The sequence below is a fragment of the Strigops habroptila genome, chromosome 15, assembly GCF_004027225.2.
Source record: "Strigops habroptila isolate Jane chromosome 15, bStrHab1.2.pri, whole genome shotgun sequence".
In the NCBI taxonomy this organism is placed as follows: domain Eukaryota; kingdom Metazoa; phylum Chordata; class Aves; order Psittaciformes; family Psittacidae; genus Strigops; species Strigops habroptila.
In genome coordinates, this window is record NC_044291.2 from 5,871,373 (window position 1) to 5,894,334 (window position 22,962).

Sequence of the window (22,962 nt, forward strand, 5' to 3'; positions counted from 1 at the left end):
AATCTTCATTTAGGGACAGAGATTTTTAAGCCTGCTAACAACCCCATAAAGCTGGAGGTCTGATCTTACAGCTGCCACAGTCCCTCTGAACCCTGCCAAAAGAATAGGATAACCAAAGCCAAGACCACCAGAAGTGGCAGTTGCTGCTGCTGTTGACAGAGCTGTAGCATCGGATGGCTAGGTTTCTCTCCGGCTAGTTGAAGGTTTTAACCCCTTTGTCTCCACAGGTCCCAGCAAAGACAGACTGTGTGATGTGTTTTGGCCCCGTGGTTCCAGATGGCTACGGAATCTGTTATAACCCTATGGATGAACACATCAACTTTGCAATTTCAGCATTCAACAGCTGTGCTGACACAAACGCAGCCCGCATGGCACATTACCTTGAGAAAGCACTGCTGGACATGAGGCTCCTGCTCCAGTCCACTCCCAGATCCAAACTGTAAGAGGCAAACATGATGCAAAGCCCCCAACTAACGGGGCTATCCCTCGTGCACTGAATTTCCCAGTTCCTGATTGAGGGGACAGTTTGCACTGGAACCTGTGAGGGCATCTCCCATTTGTTTTCAGCAAGAGGTTACGGAATAGTGATCCACAGATATTAACTCTGTGGGGAGGCAACGCTGTCTGAAGTTGAACTGACTGGTCCTCTCCCATCAATGCAAAGTGCACCTTCCTGTCCTCAAAGAGGACTGAAATAAGATTTTTATGGAACTTAATGTAAAGGAAAACAGAAAGCGCAGTCCTTACCAGTATCCAGATCCATTTGGTGAGAAGGGAGTTCTCCAAGAAAAGCAGGGAATGTTTATTCTATGATGGAACTACTGCAGGCTAAAGTCTTTTTGCTGGTTTAGTCTCCTGAAGAGTGCAGCATCTTTCAAACTTGCCTGAAGATGTTTCTGCTGCTCTGGCACAACTTCCACCATTGAACTTTGACAAAGGGAGAAAGCAGCTCTTAAAAGTCAGAGCAGATCCAGTCTCATTAGAGTGCACTGCACTACTCATCCTAGGCACTGCAACCATTCCATGCTTTACAGGCTTGGGAATGTTCCCTTCCCCTCGGTTTCAGGATGCTGGGATGTCCTTTCTGTTGCACTGATCCTATTTACAACCGAATACCATTTGCTACAAACTAAGGTGGGGGTTTTGTTGTTGTTATTGTTGTTCTGGGCTGTCTTTTAAGCTTGCTTCGTGGTCCTGGCCATGGATCTTCAGGCTCAGTGTGAAGCTTTATCCCCACAAAGCTTCTAGAAGACTCTCTCACATGTTTTGCTAGCTTTGGCTTTATGTTCCTTAGTATCTGCAGAGATGAGGAGAGATGGCCTATGCATTTAGCAAGCCACTTGCTTCACTGTACCTTTCTTTGGAATTGAGGAAGAGATTTTGCCCTCCTGTTCACTAGCCAGAGGCCCCATGCCCTACCTCCATCAGGGCACACACATTAACACAATGTGGTTTGCATACCCTGCTTTCAGAAACAACCTATTTGTGCATAACGAGTTCTATCTTCGTTGTGGACAAAGAAGAATGTTTCTGATCAGGAACTCCACAACATACTTCCATTTCTGGCCACAGAATTCAAATCCATTAGAGCCAAAGGAAAACCAGCTGCAGAAGCCCCCTTCTTTCACATCCCTCTGCTTTAACAAGGCAGGAGAGTCTTGGAAAGCAGGAAGAAAGCTGAGAACGTGGTCACTGTAGATGCGTGTGCGCTGTGGCAGCCACTGTTCCTATAGGAACAGAACAGCACCTTTTCTGCCACTCTTGGCGTTTCTCCTTGCTGCAGCTCACATTTGTGCCAGCTCTAGTCTGTGACAGAACTCATGATGGCACTTTCATGTTCAGCTGACAAACCTGAGACGATATTGAGAGTCTCTAGAAACATACAATTGCAGCATAGGAGTTTTTGTAAGCACTGTTTCCAATGAATCTACCAGAATCCAAGCTCCTGACTACTCTTATTTAGCAAAACCATATGGTAAACGAGGAATTCTAGTGCTATTTCTGCAACAGGAATTTTACATTTCAATTGCACACCCTTCAAAGATGTGGCTGCTGAGACATCACCCTAAACTAGAAGCATGAGCAGGCAGATGGCCTGTTTGGTTAACAGGGAAGTGTTTGATCATACTGCTTTCCTGACCATAGAACAACAAGGGACAGGATCAAAGTGCCTTGGGGAACATACGTGACGAAATTTGCACTAAACATGTTTAAAGTAGGAAAACTCATTCTAATTTCCTTCTTGAAAGACACAAACCAACACGACTGCATTTTTTTTTTCCTAAAAGGATGTTATTTCAAAGCTTCTATCTTACACTTAAACCTTACAAAAGGAAAATTTAACTGAAACTCACCTGCACAGCCAGTGATTGTATGAACTGCCACTTTCACATCATCTGCATGGATTTAGTTGATCTTTTAGAAGAATCCTGAATGGAGTGAGATAGGCTAAACCCAAACCAAATAGGAGCACTACAGACCTGCAAGCACACCTCTGCTCTGTTGGCTTCTCTGTACGAATGAGACTGAAAACTGCAAGAGGATACTCAGTATTATCAAAGCATAAGTGATGGTGTAAATACTACATAAAAGACCAAACCTTGCTGGAATAACATCTGGGTTTATGGAGCCTTTTACATTGAAAAACTACTCATTTTAGCCAAAGTAATCCTCCCCCCATACTGAATCAACCCCTGTTGCTAAGGGAGGAGTTATTTTGCCCTGTCTGCAATGCCTTCAACCACTGATGCTACAGTATTTGCCACTGAAGTATTTGAGACTGGCCCTTTGCTGCTTCTCTCTCAAAGGGGAAGGCTCTCAAAGGAAAGTGCCTATGAAGATTAAGGAGAAGTATGTGCTGCTGTGACTGTATCTCAGAAGATGGGATTGATCTTTTCTGGATCTAAATCTGGATATCCCACATCCCACTAGCTTCAGCAGAGCACAGCTGCAAGAAGCAGACTCTCACACCAGAAGAGATACAAGATTCATGAACCACTCAATGCATCCTTAATGATATACAGAGCTGAAATTCGGATGAATGAAGCTGATTTTTTAAGTGCTTGAAAGGACACTAAAACCATTGCAAGGTTTTTTTTTCCTTTAAAAAGCCTTTTCTTGTTGTCCAAGTTCCCAAATGTGATGTTCTGATTCATACCTTCTTGATGGTTTTCAGTGTTGACTTATTGAATACTGTTCTCCCTGTTTCTGATTGTTTTCTTAAGAGATGCCCATTGTCTCAACAGCACATTAAGTACAAAAATAAACCCCTGAGTTGCAGGAAAACAACTGATTTGGAACAAATAGGCTGAAAATAGTCAGCTAACTCTTGGGGTATGAGTGCAATTTATGCCACAGCCTGGTAGTGTTGCATGCTTTGCCGTTAGCTGTGTTAAACACTGTTTTGGTTGTTGTAATCCATGTCACGCAGTTTTAAACTGTTCTTTGAATAAACTGAAACACAATAAACAGATAAAATGCTACAAAAAGGCTTCAATCTCCTTAGACACTGCAGGAGTTGCATAACCAGCCTTATGGGAGGATGTTGGTGCAGGGACAGCAAGAACAGTGAACCACAGCATTCTGTCACCTTCCTTTTATTGTCTTAGCATCTCCATCCAGCCCCCTGGAGTACAGGGGAGGAATAGAAAGCATCTGCTTGCAAAGCCACATATTCCAAAGAAAATATTCCATTTCAGAAAACTAGTGGCAGGAGACTTCATACAAGTGTAGGATAATAAGGCAGAGCTCAAATCTTTTTCCTGCACAGCACCATTTAGTTAAGAAAAATCCATGGAATCACTAAGGAATTTCTACTGTATCAAGTATTGCAAAGGTTTCTGGAAAGGTACAGCAAAAGTAGGCAGAAGATGCAGATTACAAACAACTCACAGAGAACAGAGGAGAGTTTATTACAGTGTCTTACAAGAGCTCTTCTTCCTCTCCCTTACTCCTAACTGTGGGAAGCTTGGGTTTGAAGGCAACATGAAGTGGAACAGCTTTGTACACTAAACCGCTCTCCATGAAGACATGAAACCTCTTCCCTACACTCTAGGTCTCAATAGGTGCTTCCACATAGAGTTTTTCCAGCAATCTGTCCTTGTGAACAGCTTAAGAGGGGCTAGGGAAGCACTAGCCACGTTTGAAACAATCCACTCTTCCAGCCTTGTCCTTGGGGAAGAATGTTGTCATCTCCCTTCTGGTTTTGTGAGTTGACTTACAAAAGAGAGGAAGAGAAAATAAATGGGTTTTTGCAAGACATAAGTGATTAGTACCAGCTTTCCAACTGAAACATGCGGCCTGTCTGATGGCCTCTCACATTTTAACAGAGCTGCTCTAAGTCAGATCAAATGTCCTTGTGAAAGCTGCGAGATGCATCTTTATTCTGATACACCTTCAAGCAGATCCAGTGCTCGGGTCCTTCAGATGCGAACAGGATTGCTCGTGTTATGCAAATACTAACCAGGACTTTACATAATAATTTGCTGTAACGACTGAAAACAGGAAGTTTGCTACCCATAGCTCCTGCAACAGCAATTTTTCCACAGCTAACACTCCGTTAGCTGTCCAAGTTTCTCCAGCAGCTCCCACTCCACACGAACACACAAACTCCTATGGCAACAGGCACAGAGGAAAACTTAAAATAATCCAGATGAACAGAAACACGTCTCACTTCCAGCAGCTTTATAATGCAGGAGTCTGATTAAAGTGGAGATAGGAAAACAGGCAGCAAGACCGAGCTGTGACAGTCAGTTTACCTCTGCTCACACGACTGCATCGAAGGCACACCGAGGACCTTTGAGCCCGTTCAGAAGCTGTCCTTTATCTGTGAAAGTTCAAGTCAGTTGTGCTTTGAATAAATACTTCTCTGTAGTTACACTTGAACTGCTGCATTATATACTAGAAATATAGAAAGTGTCCATGCACAGCCCTGAAGCACTGTGAGTATAGCCCTTGCCAGGTTAACTCATGGATCACAGAGGTTGTAGGCATCACCAGCACACACAGATGGCAGACACACTCCCACAGAGACACAGCATCCAGAGAGCAGACTGGCCAGACGCAGAATCCCAACGGAAGAAGGATGGAAAGCAAAACTTGCTTGTAGGAGTTCAGCATCCCAGGTTACTGCAGCAGAACCCCAACCAAGCCACTGTAATAAGTGGTAGGAGTCTCTGCTAGGACAAGCTCGCTACTTGGGTTCATGGGTGGATTCTAACAGGACTCAAAGGAATACTTCAGCCAGCAGCTGAGCTAGTGATTAGTCACCTGCCTTGATATTCATTTATGGTTGTCACTTTGTTCATGCTTAAAACTCCCTCCCTTAAGCTTTAACAGAAAAAAGAAAGCAAAATCCAGTGCTCAAGACAGAGACTAGCAACTGAATTTCGTAAGGCTTTGGGCTGACTCTTACAGGAGCACAGCACTGCTTCTCACCAATGGGCTTTCTAGTGCCATTGGCAGCACGCTCAGTACAACAACAGCAGCTGTACAGGTCACAGCAACCCTGAGGTAATAAAAAGTATAAAGCAAGAGATGGAATAAACATGAGATATGTGTAATAATCTTGCCACCTAGGAGAGATTCTGAGAAAGACACTCTTGCTAATTACACACCAGGAGCAGCAGTGGAAAAAAAAATAATAGTCAGTATATTTCACTTTTTCCTTTGTTTTTACACACACACACACTCCCCTTAATGGTATCCGTGCAGGCTTCCCTGCAGAACCATCACTAGTGTTAAAATCAGACCTTTAGGCTTGCTTTCTATCTGTACAAAGTGCAGTTGGAATTGATTTCGGTCTCCCCAGCTGGTCACAGAAAGGACAAAGTCTTCCTTTTCCCTTCTGCCTCGGTCACCCCATCCTGGTATCCCTCCCTCCTAAGGAGTTTAAGAGAAATTAAAGCCCTAACGAAGCATGATCAGCTCGAGATAAAGTTTTGTCATCTTCTTCCAAAAAGAAAAACCCAACTGAAAAAGGCAAAACCCGAACACACAGTCAAGGCCTCACCCGCCCCAAAAACAAAAGTTCCATTTAAAAAAATAAATAAATAGTGTGTATATTTCATGCTGAAAAAAGAAAAAGAAAGAAAAAAAAAAAATAAAAGTCACAGAAAAGATTCATTTTTGGTTTTCCCTCCCCCAAACATGACACCAGGCATTTTCTCCCCCCTTTCCCCTGACGTAGACATGATGTTACATTCCAACCGGCAATGTGCATCTGTGTTGAAAATGAGTTTCTACTCCTGCACGGTCCCACATGCATCAGGGAGCATCCAGCTAGCTGCTAAAGCAGAGCAAAGGCTTTCAGGTTTTGGGTATGGTCCCTGCCTGTTCCTTTGGTCCGTCTGTTTAAAGGCTCCTTGCTGCTCCCAGGTCTCTGCTCTTGTCTGTCTCCGTTAAAACGCGCTCTCTGGTCCCCACGCTTCGAGTCACTGCAGCTTCGTACCCAGCTTGCGCTGTCTGTTTCTGCAACAGCAACACAGAGGGAAGGGTGAGAGAGGTGGCCCCAGCCTCACCGCTGGGTATTGGGGCAGTGGGCAAAAGGGGGGAGGATTAAAGTGAGGCTCTGCTTAGCTCCACACAAAAATAAAGCTGCCCCTGATCTCTGCAGGGAGATCAGTCCTTCCTGCTCCTTACAGACCTACAACATCCACCGTGTCTTAAGTGTCCACAAGCTCATATGTAGGTGCATGATTACAAACAACTGCTTGCAAAAAGCATGAGCTGGGAAGCTGAAATACTACTTAAATGAAGCATTCTTTAACCTCACACACCCCAACAGACCCCCCTTCCAGGTGCAGCAGCACCAGAACTTGGTGTTGCTTTACTCTGCACTATCCTACCCACAGCAGCTCTTTACATATTGGAGAATAAATTACTAATTACAGCTGACAAGTGAAACCAGCCACAGCTCCTCCCCCCCATAATAAAACTTACCTTGCTTCTGCTCTCGTGACTGTGTATTCGAACCACAGGATGTTAGGAATGAGGCTGGTATCTCGGATTAAAAAGAACTCTGAAATTGGCCTGAAAATGGACAAGATGGGGGAAACAGGGAAATGATGAGACTTTTTTACCACCACTATTTTGATTTAAAAAGAAATAAAGGGAAAAAAAAAAAAAAACCTGCTCCAGACTTAACACCACTATTCTGTAACTCTTTAGGCTGGGAAAAGGACTCCTTGTTCAATTTAATCACAAAACTCCTCTCCTTTCTTAATTCCTTACACAATATTTCCCAACTACATCACATTTAAATGGCTTTTGCAATTTTACGAGGTCATTAGACATTCATTAAGCAATGTCTGTTCTGCTCAAAAGGCTTCTCCAGCTCCCTGCCACACCTCAGCGCTTGAGTAGGGCTTTACCCATGTTAACAGTTGCTTGAACTTCCTCTCTCCTCCACCCATACCAGGCACAGATACAGGATCCTTTGTACATGCATGCACAAGACATGGAGGAACAAGCAGGTTACACAACACTCAGTGTGGAAAACTGGAACAGATCCCAGGAACTCCCTTTTCTAACATCTTAGGCAGCTCACAGAAGCCCATTTACAGTCAGGGCTTGCACGGCTGCAACTAAACCTTTGGAGCTTCAAGTATCTTTATGTTTGTTTTGCATCACATGCAAGGTACATCTTTGACACTGGTTGATTAGGAAACACCTCTTTTGCCAGGTAATTCCCCTACACCTGTGTTACAACTCATTGCAAGAGACTCATGCAATGTTAAATGCAGACTTGCAGGGATAAAACCTCCACAGAATAAAGAGACTTACCATGCAGCTATCCTGGGGAAGAGAGGAGTTAATATCTCTTGTGTGAAGGCAAACCAGGCTATGGCCATAATGCTTCCTGCCACACCTCCATACAAGACTTGGCTCCAGGTGTGGTAAAGCAAATAAACCCTGCAGTGGAAGAGAAGAGTCACCAGACAAGCTTTAAAACAAGAGGAGGCATGACTCAAGGGCTGATGCTTCCCTGGACCTTCTGAGCAAGTTATTCTCCAGAGGTTAAAAGTGGATCTCTCACTTTTCCCATTAAAAAGCTGGCAAAAAAGTGGGGAAAAAGTATGGGAAAAAACTGTCTTCCCTGTTACAGCAGTTTAAGCTCTCAGTGCTTTAGTTTGAGCTTAACTCACTAACCCTCCACATTCTTCATGCATCTTTGGATTAGGTGGGGAACTATTACCACTGGTTCCTGTAAGAGACTTTTCCAAAGCCAGTAACAGGACAAGTCCCCTCCAAGCCACCAAAGCTGCAGCCTAAAGGGATTTTTAAGAACACAGACAGCATTTTTGTTATGATTTTGCTGCTTTCAAACGTGACAGCACGAAGGCTGCAGCCAAACAGAAACCTGTGTTAACAGGCTGTTAAGCGTCCATGCACACGAGCTACATGGGTCACATTCGGAGTTCTTTTCACCCATATATCAAAGCCATCAAGCTCATCCTCTCTGACCCTCTGCCTAGCACAGGCCACTGCATTTCCTCTCATTAATATTTATTTGAATTAGACCATATATCTCTTATGAAATTGTCCTGTCAGAACTTTAAAGATAACCAGTAATAAGGAATCAGCTCTAGTGCCCAGTCAACAGCACTAACAGGTAATTACTTTCCTGTGGAAAACATGGCCTGAACGTGTGTGGTTTTCAGTCATTGGAGCTCATTTTATATATGTGTCTGTGTATATATATTTAACCTACTAAAGGGAAAAAAAAAAAATCAAATATTCATTTTCTTTATTCCTCTTCATACAACTAAACCCTGCAAGTCAAGCAGCTACAGGTGGTTTTATTAACTAACACTTAAGCAAAACAATCAGACTGACCAACTGTAGCAATGCACATGCTGCAGATGCTGGGGTGCCAAGGCATGGTGCAATGCTCTCATGATTAGTGCTGGCAAGAGGGCAAGGCAGTGAGGCTGCAGCACGGCAATGGAGCCCATGGAGAACTGGTACAAGCTCAGCTGCTTTGGGCTTTTAGAAATGCTCCTGTGAAGCACCACACATGTAGCACCGCTGCTCATTCGAAGGGTCTCACAGCAACTTCCACGAAGCTCTGACTTGTACAATGCAGTCAAGAATTACATCAGAAAGGCAGGACAAGGGATGCCAGGTCTGCTGGCTGTTAAAGGCCACGGGACTGTAGGAGAGCATAAGACAAACAATTGCTCCATACCTACTATATGAGACTAGCAAAGCCACTGTGACGAGGCAGATGGACAGCACATGTCGCCATAGTAAATCCAGAAACCTCGCATTGTTTGTTTGGTGCATTCTGAAAGAGATGGAGAGCCATTAGCACAGTGGCAGGGAGCTCAGCACCCCTTAGCTCCTCACTACCTCTGAAACCCTAGGAAAGCTCTACTCCAGTGGGGTCACGGGCAGCTCAACACCATCCCTGCAGCAATCTGTCCCACTGGCAGCAGTTACAGAGAAGCCAGAAAGCCACGCTTCTCCCTCTCCAACTGTTCACAGGGATTGCTGTGATGGAAGGCAGAATGCTCACAATTACTGCAGCTGATGGGAAAGGCACATGCTGAGCATATGCAACAGGGAGCCAAGACATCAGAGTCCCTCCATCACCCACAAGGAGGAACTGCGAGTTTTGTCTTCCTCCACATGTGGAGCCACAAGACAGAGCCATGCCCCAGCAAGAATTCCAGAGAAGCACAGCAGAGCATGGACAACTGGTACTTGGGAAAGGAGATGAACTAAAAGGTCATGCAAGTGGGCAACAGATACTACCTAAAAGATTGCAGATAACCCCACTGACGAAACTGAGGAGACACATGAGAAAGCAGCTCTTCTTTCCTCCTCCCTGTTCCCCCCCTCTTCCCTCACACTGGTGGATCACCACAGCTTAGAAGAGGCAAATCAGGAGACCTGCACCCAGAGAGGCAGAGAAAGCCCACCCATACCCTTCAATCCTAACTTCAGATGGAGATAGACATGCTTCATCCACCCTAGCCACAGTAAATTGTGCATAGATTACATTCCATATGCCACTGAAGTGGCACACAGCAAGGGAGCCACCTAGTTCAGGGGTTTCAACACAGTAACAGCCCAAACCTGACGTTGAATTTTTACCTTAAATAAAGGAACAGAAAGGAATAGACAGAGAAAAACCACATGAACTGGGAGTGGCTGGACGGCATCCCATATTTTGTGGTCACTGTTGAATGGGCTTCTGGGAAGAGAAGAAGAAAGAGTATGGTCAAAGTCTACTCTGTCCATAGCAGCTGGAACTCTCCAGATGTGAAGCCCCATCCTGCTGGAGTATGTGCACATGAGCTCACAGGACATGTCTCTGCTCAGATGGCTCTGCCAGCCCTCTTGCACCCAAACATCCAAAGCCAACATGAGGCAAAGGGGAAAACACCCTCTAACCCCCCCCAGTTAGCATCCCAAAACTCAGCACCAGGACACACTGGGCTATTCCATACCTTCGCAGGGCCGAGGCTCCCGGATTACATGTTTTATTAACCAGTTCACTCCCTCGTTGAATGCCAGCCCTCCCAAGAAAGAGATCTGTGAAGGCAAGACAACTGTGTCATCCTATCTAGAAGATCCATTTACTTAGCAAGCTCTCTGTTGAGAAACCCCCAAACCATATGTTTCTTTTTTGACCACTAGAGTTAAAACCAATGGCTTCAATATTCTCTCCCTGAGGAAGAAAAGCATTTCTTTTTCAGCCCGCTTTGTATATTTGGCAACACATTTGGGTATATGCAGCTTTTCAGCAGATGATACATAGAAAGAGACAAAAAAAGAGACTGGATAGCAATTTTGTTAGCATCCTTTCACCAGCAAGTGAAACAGAGCAGGTTTTAAGGGACTGTCGTTCCTCAGCAACCAACAGGGGGGGTGCACACACCGTTATTTGGGTAAATAGCTTGAAAAAGGTGACTTTTTAGGCTTTCTGGCTTTTCCCTCTCTGAATATTTTCATCTGGAAGCCACTGTCTTCAGCCTACAATGAAGTCCCATTCTGAACTCAGCCAGGCTGGCAGCAGTTATTTTTACTCTTTAATTCCACAATCCACACACCTCCCCTAAAGCAGTCCTGCTGCTGGGATCACATTCCCAGCTGGTGCTGATACTCTGCCTCCTTAACACTCAGTCCCATTCCAGAGGATGAAGCAGTTTCTCACTCTGTGTGCTGAGCTATGGCTCAGGCTGCTGCAGGCCAGCTACCAGCTCTCTCCAGCTCAATGGTGACTTCCCACATACAGAACTGGAAACCAACCTCAATGCTTGTCTCCTTACCAACACCTTACAACCCCCTGTATTCAAACCCCCATGAGTTTGTGCAACAGTTCCTCTAGTTTCTTCTCTCTTTTGGGCCAACAAGAAACCTCTGAGTTGCCAAAACTTAACAGCTGCCTCTCCTAGCTAGAATTGGCTTAACCTCGTTGTCCCATTCCCAGGTCCCTGGAGCCACTGGTTCCCATGACACCATGGCCCTATATTAGAAATCTGCTGCCAAAATCCTTTCACTGGCCCCTATTTTATCTGTTTACTGAGGGCAAATGTCACACAAGAGGTTTATACCTCCTAAAGGGAATTTATCCATGACGCTGATTCCCAGCTACCTGTCAGAGAAGGCAGAAAGTATTATGTCTTCTCTATTACAAGAGTCCCTTGTTGGTCATTTGGTCAGAAGCAAGCCTCTTCTTCCCAGCCCTGAAGCAAATACCAGGGACAGCAGCCCTCAAGACAGATCCACTCCCTTGGGAATCTAAGTTTTATTTGGTATCCCCTTTTCTGCCTCAACAGTTCAAATAAAGCACATCCTACTGTGTTACAGACATCATCTCCTGTATATGCTGCCCATCTTGCAGGAATCTACGAGTGCTATGATCCTACTGGATCTTGGGAGTGTTTTCACTCTGCAATAGCATTCTTTAGCTCCTCAGACATCTCCCTTGATGGTTTTGGACAAATAATGCCCCAAACATACCACACAGTAACACAAGTTAGCAAAGGCTAAGCAATCTTTTGAGCTGGTACAAGTGATAAGTGTCTCCTGCTGTTCTCTGGCAGGAAGATCACCCTACCTATGCTTGCTCTTTAGACAGAGAAAAAGAAGTGTGAATACAGGAACACCAGGTGACAAAGGAAAAGACTTTTGCCATAAGGAGAAGCTGGGAAGGGAGAGAAGGACTCACCGTGTGAAGCTCTCTCTTGAATATGATGAGTGTTACAAAGCCAACAATAATGAATATTGGACCGAGACTCAAATAAGCTAAAAGCTGACCAGAGAAATCACCTAGGGAAACAAACAAGAGAAACAAAATCAGTTTGAACTTCACAGCTACTTGCCTGCCACTGGAGCGTGGGTCACCTGAACCATGAGAGCAGAGGGGCGAGCTCAGCACTGCAGCAAGTCTGGGTTCTGCAGACTCCCTACTGCTGCTCCAAGGACAGCAGTGCTTGCATGTGGCTTCAAAAGCAGGGATGAGAGGAGCTTGGCATCACTCAGCAGAGGTTCCTGCCAGCCAGTTTACAACAATGACCACGGGTGTGGGCCCAGAGTCACTTGAATTCAACATGAGGAGGCAGCGTCTTTCCCTCGCCCTCACTGATGTTGCCTCCCTATGCCAGCAACTACCAGCAAACACTCCCCAAACAAATCCTTTCCCACTCCCTTACTAAAACGGGTTAGTTTTCAGCTGGATCAGCTCCCTAATCTGTCTCACCATGTGTCTGCATGAACACTAGCATTAGCAAAATGGGGAGGAAATAAAGAGCTAAACATAGCAGGAGATAAAGGGAAAAAAGTAACTGCTTTTTAACCAGTAGCCCACTGGTATCACATTGAAGTGACTTTAGGTTTCCACCCCTATAGCTGAGAGTGTAGTTATTCCCCAGAGAGAACTGTGGAGTCACAACAGGACCTCACAAGAGGTCATAAGGTACCTCAAAACCTGTATCCTGAGCTATCAGAGACACAGGAGTAGGCAAACAGCAGTAAAGAGCAGCTAGGATCTAAGCTTCTCTTGCCTCTTTTCCATGAAAAAGGACACATACAGAAGTATTGAGAGAAGATGTCAGCATAAATTCTGAGGAAACAAAATATTATCACGAGTAATTATGCTCCAAGATCAGCAATTCCCATCAGGAGAGTGGGAACTATCTACCACAGATTAAAGACAGTCGTTGCTCCAAAATGCAGAACGAACCCAGTGAGCACCTTAAGAGAGACAGTACTTTCTATATTGGTTCTCAGATCTTTTCCATCCCATCACTGCACACAAAAGATCAGCCCCCACATACGTTTACCCTTCCTCCCTCCTCCCAGAAGGAAACAGGATGCCTCTGCAAGGCTGAGCATTGGACTCATTCCTAGATCAATTCCACTGCAAGATACTGAGTCTCCCCAGCCCACGCACCCACATTTGAAACAGCACTTGGCAAAATGGACTTTAACCTCCACCTCCAACTACTGGAGCTGATTAAAAAAGTTATTGCACTGCTACAAAGTTCACATTGCTGATGTTACTGCAGCATAGTTGTGGTCTCATCAGGTACAGCACATAGGCCCCTCCTGAATTCCAGGCTCTGGGTTAAGGTTGGGAACCAGCAATATCAGCAGCAGGTTTAGTTTGCATCACCAGTGAAATTAGGAAGACTTGGAGGACAAAACACCCAAGAATACTGGGGGTTCACTAGAAAGGGAGGATCTGGTTTGGTTTTAACCTAAAAAGCATTAGAAGGCATTGAAATTGAATTTTTTCTTGCATGATAAGGCAAGTTTGCCTGGCATAAGGTGGGTTACAAGTGTTCCCAAAGCAGAACAGCAATGTGCTGTGGTAATGCAAAGTGGATGTGACAGTATCAGTTACCTGGCAATAGAGAATCAAGCCCCTTATGGTTTCATATAAATCACAAACTCTCCACAGAATAAATTCTGTCTTAAATGATGAGGGAATTCATGAGACAAGCCACGAGGCAATCAAAACTACCCCAAAAGCCTTAAGAATGCCTTCCAAGAGTCTCAGTTCCAGGGTTAGCAGCTGAAGATAGCTCATAATTGAGAAATCACCACGCTCCAGATCCTTCCCTCTGTTAATCCATGGTATATAAAGGCTTAGCACTTCAAGACTATAAGCCACAATTTTGTCACGTAGAAACTGAACCAGATTATTTATCTTCTCAGGGGGGTTCTATTTCTTGTGCAGATGGTGGAAGAATACTTCAAGAGGTAGTCTTTGACTTTAAATAGCATCAGCAGTACCAAATTTGACATGTATGATAAAATACCCAATAAATCAAGCCATTTGGACTTCACTGGCACACAACCCACACTTGAAACTGAAGAGAACCAGAAACTATCGCGCCCAGATACTGCCCGTAGACAGAGAACCAGTCCTTCCCTCTGACAATCTTAACACAATAGTTCCCCAAACATTTCAACTGTCCATTTAAAATAGAACAGAGATGGCATTAGTAATACTTCATATTACTGTGACTAATAGCAATCAAACAGAAATCACATTGTGAAGCCACTTCTTCTAGGGGAGGAGGCAAATAAATAGCTGTGCACTGAACTGAAGGCAGCACTTCTGCTATGCCCTGGGAGATGAACTCACTAACACCATCACAAACATACTCACTAGCTTTGCAGTTCAAGACAGAGCTGCACGAACTAAAGCAGCTCCAAAATGACTGGAAATCCCCAGTGAAGAAGGCAAAGCAAGCTCGGAGAGAAAGGTCAGTGCCGATCCCGGGGCCCCGGAGCACGATTACTGTGTCGCTCCTACCCACGCTCACGCTCCAGTGTGCTCAGAGAGCTATTCCCAGGGAAAGGGGATGTGCAGGATAGCTGGCAGCATGCAGTCCAGTCAGACCCAGCAAGCGGGTTCCCACACACACCTTTTTATAACAATTCGTTTTCCTTCGTTTTACAAAAGGTGGGAATTTAAAGCAATTCCTCCAACCAGGGAGAGCAGAGACAAGGCCTCTTACAAAACGCAAAAGGACAATCTGTTTAAAATACAGTTTGGGGTTTGGTTTAAATTCTCCTTTTGTTAAGTCCAGCCTTCTCTGGACATCATTTGTGGCTCAAGAGGCAAAAATAAAACCCCCAACTACCTCATTTTTAGGCACCCAAGAGCTAAATAGGTGAAACATTACACACAGCTCAGAAGCACGCTGGGCTTTTTTCAGCCTTCATTCAGCATCTACTTCTGCTCCAATTCCACACTTCACCCAGCTCTCTTTCCATGGAAATATCCAAGCTTTACCACACCAGCTTAACCTATCTATAATGTGAAAATGTGAATCAACAGCACTAACCACATCCTACCACAAGATCTAGCTTCACCACCACCACCACTTCCTATTGAAGCATCTATTTGTAGCACTGCTGCTGGTTGTGTGTGTGCTTGGCTAAATGCATGTGTGCAAACTGCAGAGACAACACGCGGTGTATGTGTGACACACGCATTTACACCAGTAAATATCCACAACGGGTCATCATTTCCTCTACTTGTGCATAGCCTGATATCACAAGCTGGGGGACATAAAAATATCTTCAGGAGGCTTTAAATTATGGCATAAAATGGTATCAGACATGAAACTTCTGCAGGAAGATTAAATGTAAAACCCTGCATTAAAGAAGCCAAACAAGTGAGTGGTATCTGCTTCTTTCAGCAGCTATTACTTAGCTACAAAATGAGCCCTGCCTGGTGAGCTACCACCCTGAAGAGGAATCTGATAATAGGCAAGGGTTATCAGAACAAACATTCCTATAGAAGCAACATGTGCTGGTCCTGAATAGCAAGGAGACCTGCTGAGCCAAAGTACACACACAGCGCGAGCACCTCGGCACCGATGGGTTGATTCGGCACATTTGCCTCTCCAAATCTGCAACTGAGAAAGCAGGAAGATTCTCTGTCATTCTGCAGAGAAAGGGGTTGGCACACCAGGTTCCTCTCCTTAAAGAATGTATCTGATGATTCTATGTGAGAAGAGGAGGTCCAGAAAGTCCCAGAGCTTTAGGAATCCCAGCTGCACTGAAGAGAGGAAGTTGTTTTTCTTTTCTCCAAATAATAATCAAAACCCCAAACAAACCAGGAACTCCGTGTTTCTCCAGTGAAACTCACCCTACAGACAGGAAGTGCCCGAAGATGAGTTTTAAGCCTGCACCACAGTGTCATCCCATGCAAAGAACTGCATGCAGGGAAAAGCAAAACCAAACCCATCAGGCTTAAGGTGAGCCAATACCTTCAGGATTGTATCCAATGCTCTGCAGCAGTCAAAAAGCCAAGAAAGGCATTTTTAAGAGCAAACCAGAAGTTAGTATTAGAGCACTACATAGTTATTATGCTGTTTTGGTGTCACTATCTAAAAAAGGATAGTAAACACAGAAAAGGCAGATAGAAAGGGGACAGACATAACAAGTGTGCAGCAGCCATTCAGGAAACATTGAATAACTCTGATTTTGAGCTGAAAAAGGAAAGCAGGGATAAAACCTTTCCATAAATCATGACTGATACGGAGAAGCAGACAGCAAACATTTGTTACCTCTCAGTGCACATGAGAAAGAGAGGGTTTGATGAAATGACTGAGCAGTGGACTTAAAAGCAGAAAAGAAACAACCACACTAAGTCAGAGCCAAAGATGTTGCACGATCCAGAGCGGAAATGGGTTCAAAGAGCAATTAGACATTGTCAGAGTATAGCTTTTATATATCCATCAAAGGACTTCACAGTCCTGATGCAATCGCCAGCTGATTACTGGAAAGACATCCAGAAGAAGGATTATTCCTGCCTACCTGCCAGCAATCCAGCACTGCCAGACCACTTCTTTGTCTCTAAGTAGTTGCTGATATGAAAAGCTCCAGGATCAAACATTTCTCAAAGCGGTATCACTATGATATTGCTTAAGACTCCTCTCAGCAGTGTGCTTTAACACGCTGTCAACTAACACTGGCATTGTTGGCTGTTTCTCCCTGTGTTTAGATCTTCATTACTATGGGTAATATTTCAGTCAGGCCTCCAAGATCCCATTACTTCAACCAGTTTGCAGTTGACTACCCCAGCATTCATTCACTGTTTCTCATTTGAGCTTGCTCAAAGCTGACATGGCAGAAGGAGAACCGAGCAGCCACCCGAGCTTTGTGTGTTTGGCATTTCCCATTATATCACTATTGATAAGAAAACATTAGATAAAGACAGGGAGGACGAGCACCCTTCTGAAAACACCTCTCCCCTTCGCATTTACAAGCAGAAGCCAAATAATGGGCTGACAAATCAGCAGTGGCTGCTTTTCACCTGGTCACAGCAAGAGCGACCATCCCTCTGAGCAGATGAAAGCTGGGATGACAGCAGTTCTGCACTGGAAGTCTTTAAAGACAGGAGATTTATTTCGGAGCTGGTTGCCACAGCAGCTCAGCACGCTGCTCTCCAGGCCAGCAGCCTCTGGGATGAGCCAAAGCAGAAGATGTTTGCCATGCAGCAGTGTATGACATGCCAAGACAGCTTAATAATTCATGTTGGTAAAAGCAGGATCTTATTTCTTATTCTGACCCCTCTCTATCAGCACTAGGCTACATTAACTCCATTGTGCTGAGCATGCTGCCAACATCACTATTTTATAAATATACATTAGCTACCGGCTTTAATGGACCTGGACTTGAGCTGTACACAGAATGTAAACAGCTTTCTAAATAAAGTTAGAGCACTCCCCCAAATCCAGGTAAAAGTATCAGACCTACCATCTTACTGCAACTCGTTTGTCCAGCTAGACTTTAAAAAGCCTTTAACACAGCTTCCAACAGCATCCTCCTGCAGAAACTGGCTGCTCGTGACATGGATGGGTGTATTCCTTGCTGGATAAAACACTGGCTGGATGGCAGAGCCTAAAGAGTGGTGGTGACTGGAGTTAAATCCAGTTGGTGGCTGGCCACAAGTGGCACTCCCCAGGGCTCAGTGCTGGGGCCGGGTCCGTTCAGTATCTTTATCAATGCTCTGGACGAGGGGATCGAGGGCACTCTCAGTAAATTTACAGCTGACACCAAGCTGGGTGGGAGTGTTGATCTGCTGTAGGACAGGAAGGCTCTGCAGAGGGATCTGGAGAGGCTGGATCGATGGGGCAAGGCCAATTTTATGAGGTTCAACAAGGCAAAGTGCCAGGTCCTGCACTTGGGACACAACAACCCCATGGAATGCTCCAGGTTTGGGGAAGAGTGGCTGGAAAACTGCTCATTGAAAAGGACTTGGGGATGTTGGTTGATGGGGCTGAACATGAGCAGCTTGTGCCCAGGCAGCCAAGAAGCCACCAGCATCCTGGCCTGTATCAGCACCAGTGTGGCAGCAGGGCCAGGGCAGTGACTGTCCCCTGGCACCAGGCACTGATGAGCCTGCGCCTCGAATCTTGTGTTCCGTTCTGGCCCCTCGCTACAAGACACACACTGAGGTTTCTGTCTTAAAGGTCTTTTCCAACCTAAATGATTCTATGAAAATAAATTAAGACATTTCTCTACCTCCAGCTATTTCAATATTTTAGTCCTTTGCCTTCACTTTATAGCCTTCCATAATTATGTTTTATCCAAACCAAACAGTGTTCATCCCCTCACTACATAACCTTAATCTCGATGATTTAGCCCCTCCACACAGTCATCTTCTCCATTTGCCCGTGTAAAAGCACTCGATGCAGACAGAAAATGATGATGTTATGTCACATTCTTTAAGATGGACAGATAACCCTCGTGCTGCAATTTCAACCATCTACATTTCCCAAAGCAATCCAACAAATAAGGCACAGGTCGCTCTGTGTATGCTGCCAGGTTCAGATAAGGAGATGAGATTCAAAGATGAATATATCAGTACTACTGCAAAGATTATTCCCCCTTCTCCCCCAAACTATCACATTAATATATCTGAGAAGGTGGATGGCAGAAGAACATAAAGGGTGAATTAAAACGCAGGACAGGAAAGGAAATGCCAATCTCTCACGTAAAGCATCACAGAAAACCACAAACCAGCCATATGGGGAGGACGGAACACAACGACAAGAAATAACACGTTTCCAGTGCTCGACCTTTTTGGTGTTGTCACATTTCAAGTCTCCTGGCTAAATGGGTACTCCCAACCCAAAAGAATTCCAGGCACTTCAGAAGTTTTAGGTATTGCACTACTGAGAGGAGCTTCCACCAGGAACTAAACCCCAGCTATTGAAACAGGACGTCCAGCAACACTTTATGGCCAGTTAGAGACTAGGGAGGAGAACTAGCAACACCAAGAACAGAGTTAACACCAGGTTTGGGTTTTGACCAGATTGTCAATACTAATACTCTGACACTTCATACCCTGATTTTTCTGTTATCTTTGATCACAACAAACAGCCAAGAAAAGACCTTTTTTTTTCAGTCTCACCCCAAACCAGCACAGCACAAAGCACCTGAAGAGGAGCTCCGAAAGTGCAGTTACTATTAGACACTGCTTTGACAGCTGCTATCCAAACACAGACCCATTTGCTCTTGCACACTGATGGATCGGGGATTCTCCCTACCACAACATGAGGCAGGCTGCTGGCATGCAGTGTCACGGTGCAGGACCTTCGTGGATCACACCACTGCCCCAGCTGCACATTGGCACCCATCGCTTCTCAACACTGACTGCACCCAAACTCAGCCAGGAGCTGACCTGCAGGGAGCCCTGTGCCTGCTGTCCTCCAGGCATTCCCCACGGCACTGCCTGCTCCCAGCATGGCCACAGAATCACAGACTGGTTTTGGCTGAAGGAACCTTAAAGCTCACCCAGTTCCAACCCCCTGCCACCGACAGGGACACCTTCCACCAGAGCAGGTTGCTCCAAGCCCCTGTGTCCAACCTGGCCTTGAACACTGCCAGGGATGGGGCAGCCACAGCTTCTCTGGGCACCCTGTGCCAGCGCCTCAGCACCCTCACAGGGAAGAGCTTCTTCCTTGTATCTAACCTGAACTTCCCCTGTTTCAGTTTGAACCCATCACCCCTTGTCCTACCACTACAGTCCCTGATGAAGGTTCCTCTCCAGCATCCTTGTAGCCCCCTTCAGATACTGGAAGCTGCTCTGAGGTCCCACGCAGCTTCTCTTCTCCAGGCTGAACCAGCCCAGCTCTCTCAGCCTGTCTTTGCACAGGAGATGCTCCAGCCCCTGCTCACCCTCACAGCCTCCTCCGGACTCACTCCAACAGACCCCACCTGCCAGCCAGGCCCACCTCAGGGGCAGCGACCCCTGCCATGCCCCAGGGACACACCAGAGCCAGCCTGGTGTGTAACACCCCACATCAACAACCCAACAGCGGGGCGAGGAAGGGGGGACACCCGCCCCACCATGCTGCTGTGGGGTGCGGGACGCCCCAGGTGGGACCCATACCTCGAGGTCCAGGGGCAGCCTCCCATGGCCAGGGGGCTGAAGCCGCGGTGTGGGGAGGGCGGCGATGGGGGGGTCCCCACAGCGGCGGGACAGGGGGGGTCCCCCCGGGTCCCTTCACCGGCGGGGGCTCGGCACCCCCGGAGCCCGGCGCATGCGCAGCGCCCGGTCCCGTCCCGTTGTCGTCGCCCCCCCCACCCAATACCGCGGCTCACAATGTGGCAGCGCGCCCCGGCGCACGCGCGCCCCGCCGCCTCAGGCCGGCCGCTCAATGGCTCACTATTTCGCAGCTGCCATCCCGGCCCTCGGGGATGCCGTGCAGCGGCGGGAGGGGCCCCGCCGCGGGCAGCGGAGCGGCGGGCAGCGGGGTGAGGGTGAAGCGGAGCTTTACCTGCGGGATACTCGACGTGAGTGAGGGAGACCGGCCGCCACGGAGCGGGCAACGAGCACTCACCGACTGCGGCCATCTTACCCGGATACCGGGCCGGGCCACCACGACCAATCAGAACGTACTTAAGGGGCGGTGAGACCAATGGGCGGGAGCGCGGAGAGCGGCGGCCCAATGACGCTGCGCGGCAGGTGAGGCGCCGGCCAACCCATAGCCACCCAATTAAAAACCCAGCCCGGGGAGCGGCAAACCCAATAAGCCACTAGCGTCAATGTCCAATAGGAGGAGGGCGCAGGGGGCGGAAAAGCCAATCGGAAGAAAGGCGGGCGTCATTGCCTTAAATCATTGGAGAAAGGAGTGATGCAGATTAGCCAATCACCAGCTTCCCTTGCCGCCAGCTCGTAGCCAGTCAGCAGCGCCGCCGCGGTGGCTGGCGCGGGGCTCTGAGGCAGGGGCTCGGTGGCGGGTGCAATGGCGGCTGGTGCCCCCTCAGCTCCGGGGAGCCGCACTCCGCGCCGGGCCCGCGGGCAGCAGCGCCCACGGGGCGATCCGCCCTCACCCGCCTGCTGCCCGCCCCGGGAGGGGCCGTGTGGGGCTGGCGCTCGAGGAGCTGCTCCATCCCCCTCACCCGCTGTCAGTGAAATAAAAACAACCCCCCCGCCTTGTGTCACCCTTTTAAAGCGAGAAAATAGGTGTTGTTAAAAGAGAATCCTTCATTTCATAAACGGTGTTACCACAGAATAGGAGCCTTTCGTAGCTTAAGCACATTTCTTAACACAGAGGTGAATGACAACGTCTGACCTCTCTCACAAATTGAAAACGCCTTTTTTTATCCTTTTTTTAATAGTCACATCTCCTTTATAGCTTTATAGCTCTATAAAGGACTGGTGACACGCACACGTGAGCATCCTGACGTAAAGTCGTCGCAGAAAACCAGATACACCCTTTAAAAGACACTGCAAAGACCAGGCAGCACCTGGTCCATAGGTAATAACCTTTTCTTCCTCCCCAAATAACTGATCCCTGAAATCAGCCACTTTGAAGACCAAATTGAAATCAAGGTTCCCATATGTGACCCCAGAGTAATACTTACCTGAGGAGCCCAAAGCACCAGAACACAGACTGCAGCACTCCAGCAGTGAGATCCGTGAGCAGCATTACACAGGAAAGGTTGAGAAGGCAAATTCACCTTTACATGAAAACACCAAATTCAATTCAATTCAAGTAAAACTTACAGATTTTTCCCATAAGAATAATATGCAAGAGCAGCACAATAAGTGATAAACATAGGCAAGGGGGTGCCTTTAATTTGTATATGTCAGGAAAGGATTTCTATCCCTTAACACGTTCACCTAAAGTCAGATTTCAGAACAGAGAGAAAACTCCTTTTCCTGCAGTTGTAATATACCTTTTTTATATAGCAGTTATGATTACGTCCCATTAATTCCAACAGGTTCTTCAAAGCTGACATGCTTCCCAACCTTGCAGGAAGAAAAAAATAGCAATAAAGTCTTATTATTTGGAAAGAAAGAGCAAATATTTACTGCAGAAGTTGAGTTCGTTGCAGAAGGCTGCTGCAAGGTAGCATGAGTGATTTGCTGCTTTCATATTCGAGTTAAATAAATCTCCTCCTTTCCAAGCTATTGAATATAGAGTTATGCTGGCAGAGTGGATTACATTTGATCTATGTACCATGACAAGTACTGAAAATTGTGGGCTTCATTGCTATATTCACCCACTCCTTCCTGAACAGAAGAAGAAAGTGTCAATACACAGCGCAGCCTTTGCTCTGTTCCTTCAGCATAAGAAAGCACAAAGCTGCTCTAGGAGATGGAATGAATATACAGTCTGACACCATGGAAACCAAGACAAACTCCTTTTAACTCTTCCAACCAACGTTCAGGGTGTGGCACGAGACAGAAATTTTCCTATTCATGAACGTTTTATTTGCATATATCCTAGTTCATGACAGACTTGCATTAATGCTAACCAGGGCTTGCTTGTATTAAGCGTATGGATGGAATCTTAATCACTGTGGAAGCAAAGAGCCTACCTGCTTCAGTCTGGTTTCTGCACCGTTTGAAAAGGAAAGTATTTAAAACACGCTGTGATTGAGAAGATGAGTTTCCTGCGTTGCTTAGCAGATGGGCACCTCTGATATCAACCCACAGGCTTTAGCTGGGTTTCTTTCACACCGTTTGGGAGG

General features: G+C 46.3%; 2 protein-coding genes across 3 annotated transcripts in view; one reads left to right on the top strand and one right to left on the bottom strand.

The window, feature by feature from the left end:
• CRAT (carnitine O-acetyltransferase) overlaps positions 1-4,878 on the top strand; it is an 18,296-nt gene extending 13,418 nt beyond the window's left edge. For both annotated transcript variants that reach the window (XM_030506743.1, XM_030506744.1), the window contains exon 14: positions 228-4,878. In XM_030506743.1, the coding sequence (XP_030362603.1) occupies positions 228-443 (216 nt within the window). In that variant the 3' untranslated portion in view covers positions 444-4,878. The remainder of the gene's footprint in view (positions 1-227) is intronic.
• Positions 3,888-20,859, bottom strand: DOLPP1 (dolichyldiphosphatase 1). Its single transcript, XM_030506748.1, has 8 exons — positions 20,760-20,859; positions 12,179-12,279; positions 10,455-10,539; positions 10,099-10,198; positions 9,188-9,286; positions 7,783-7,911; positions 6,940-7,029; positions 3,888-6,468 (listed from the first exon to the last, which is right to left on the bottom strand). The coding sequence occupies exons 1-8, from the start codon at positions 20,833-20,835 to the stop codon at positions 6,432-6,434; spliced, it is 717 nt and encodes a 238-aa protein (XP_030362608.1). The 5' UTR covers positions 20,836-20,859; the 3' UTR covers positions 3,888-6,431.
• Between the last annotated feature and the right edge of the window lie 2,103 nt (positions 20,860-22,962).

What these genes read in the sequence shown, in the direction of transcription:
- DOLPP1 (XM_030506748.1), bottom strand. Translation starts at nt 20,835, where the DNA reads ATGGCCGCAGTCGGTGAGTGCTCGTTGCCCGCTCCGTGGCGGCCGGTC. An exon ending in TTTCTGTTCCTTTATTTAAG is followed by an intron (nt 9,287 to 10,098) that starts GTAAAAATTCAA and finishes CATCTCTTTCAG; the next exon opens with AATGCACCAAACAAACAATG. An exon ending in TTCCCCAGGATAGCTGCATG is followed by an intron (nt 7,030 to 7,782) that starts GTAAGTCTCTTT and finishes GTCCATTTTCAG; the next exon opens with GCCAATTTCAGAGTTCTTTT.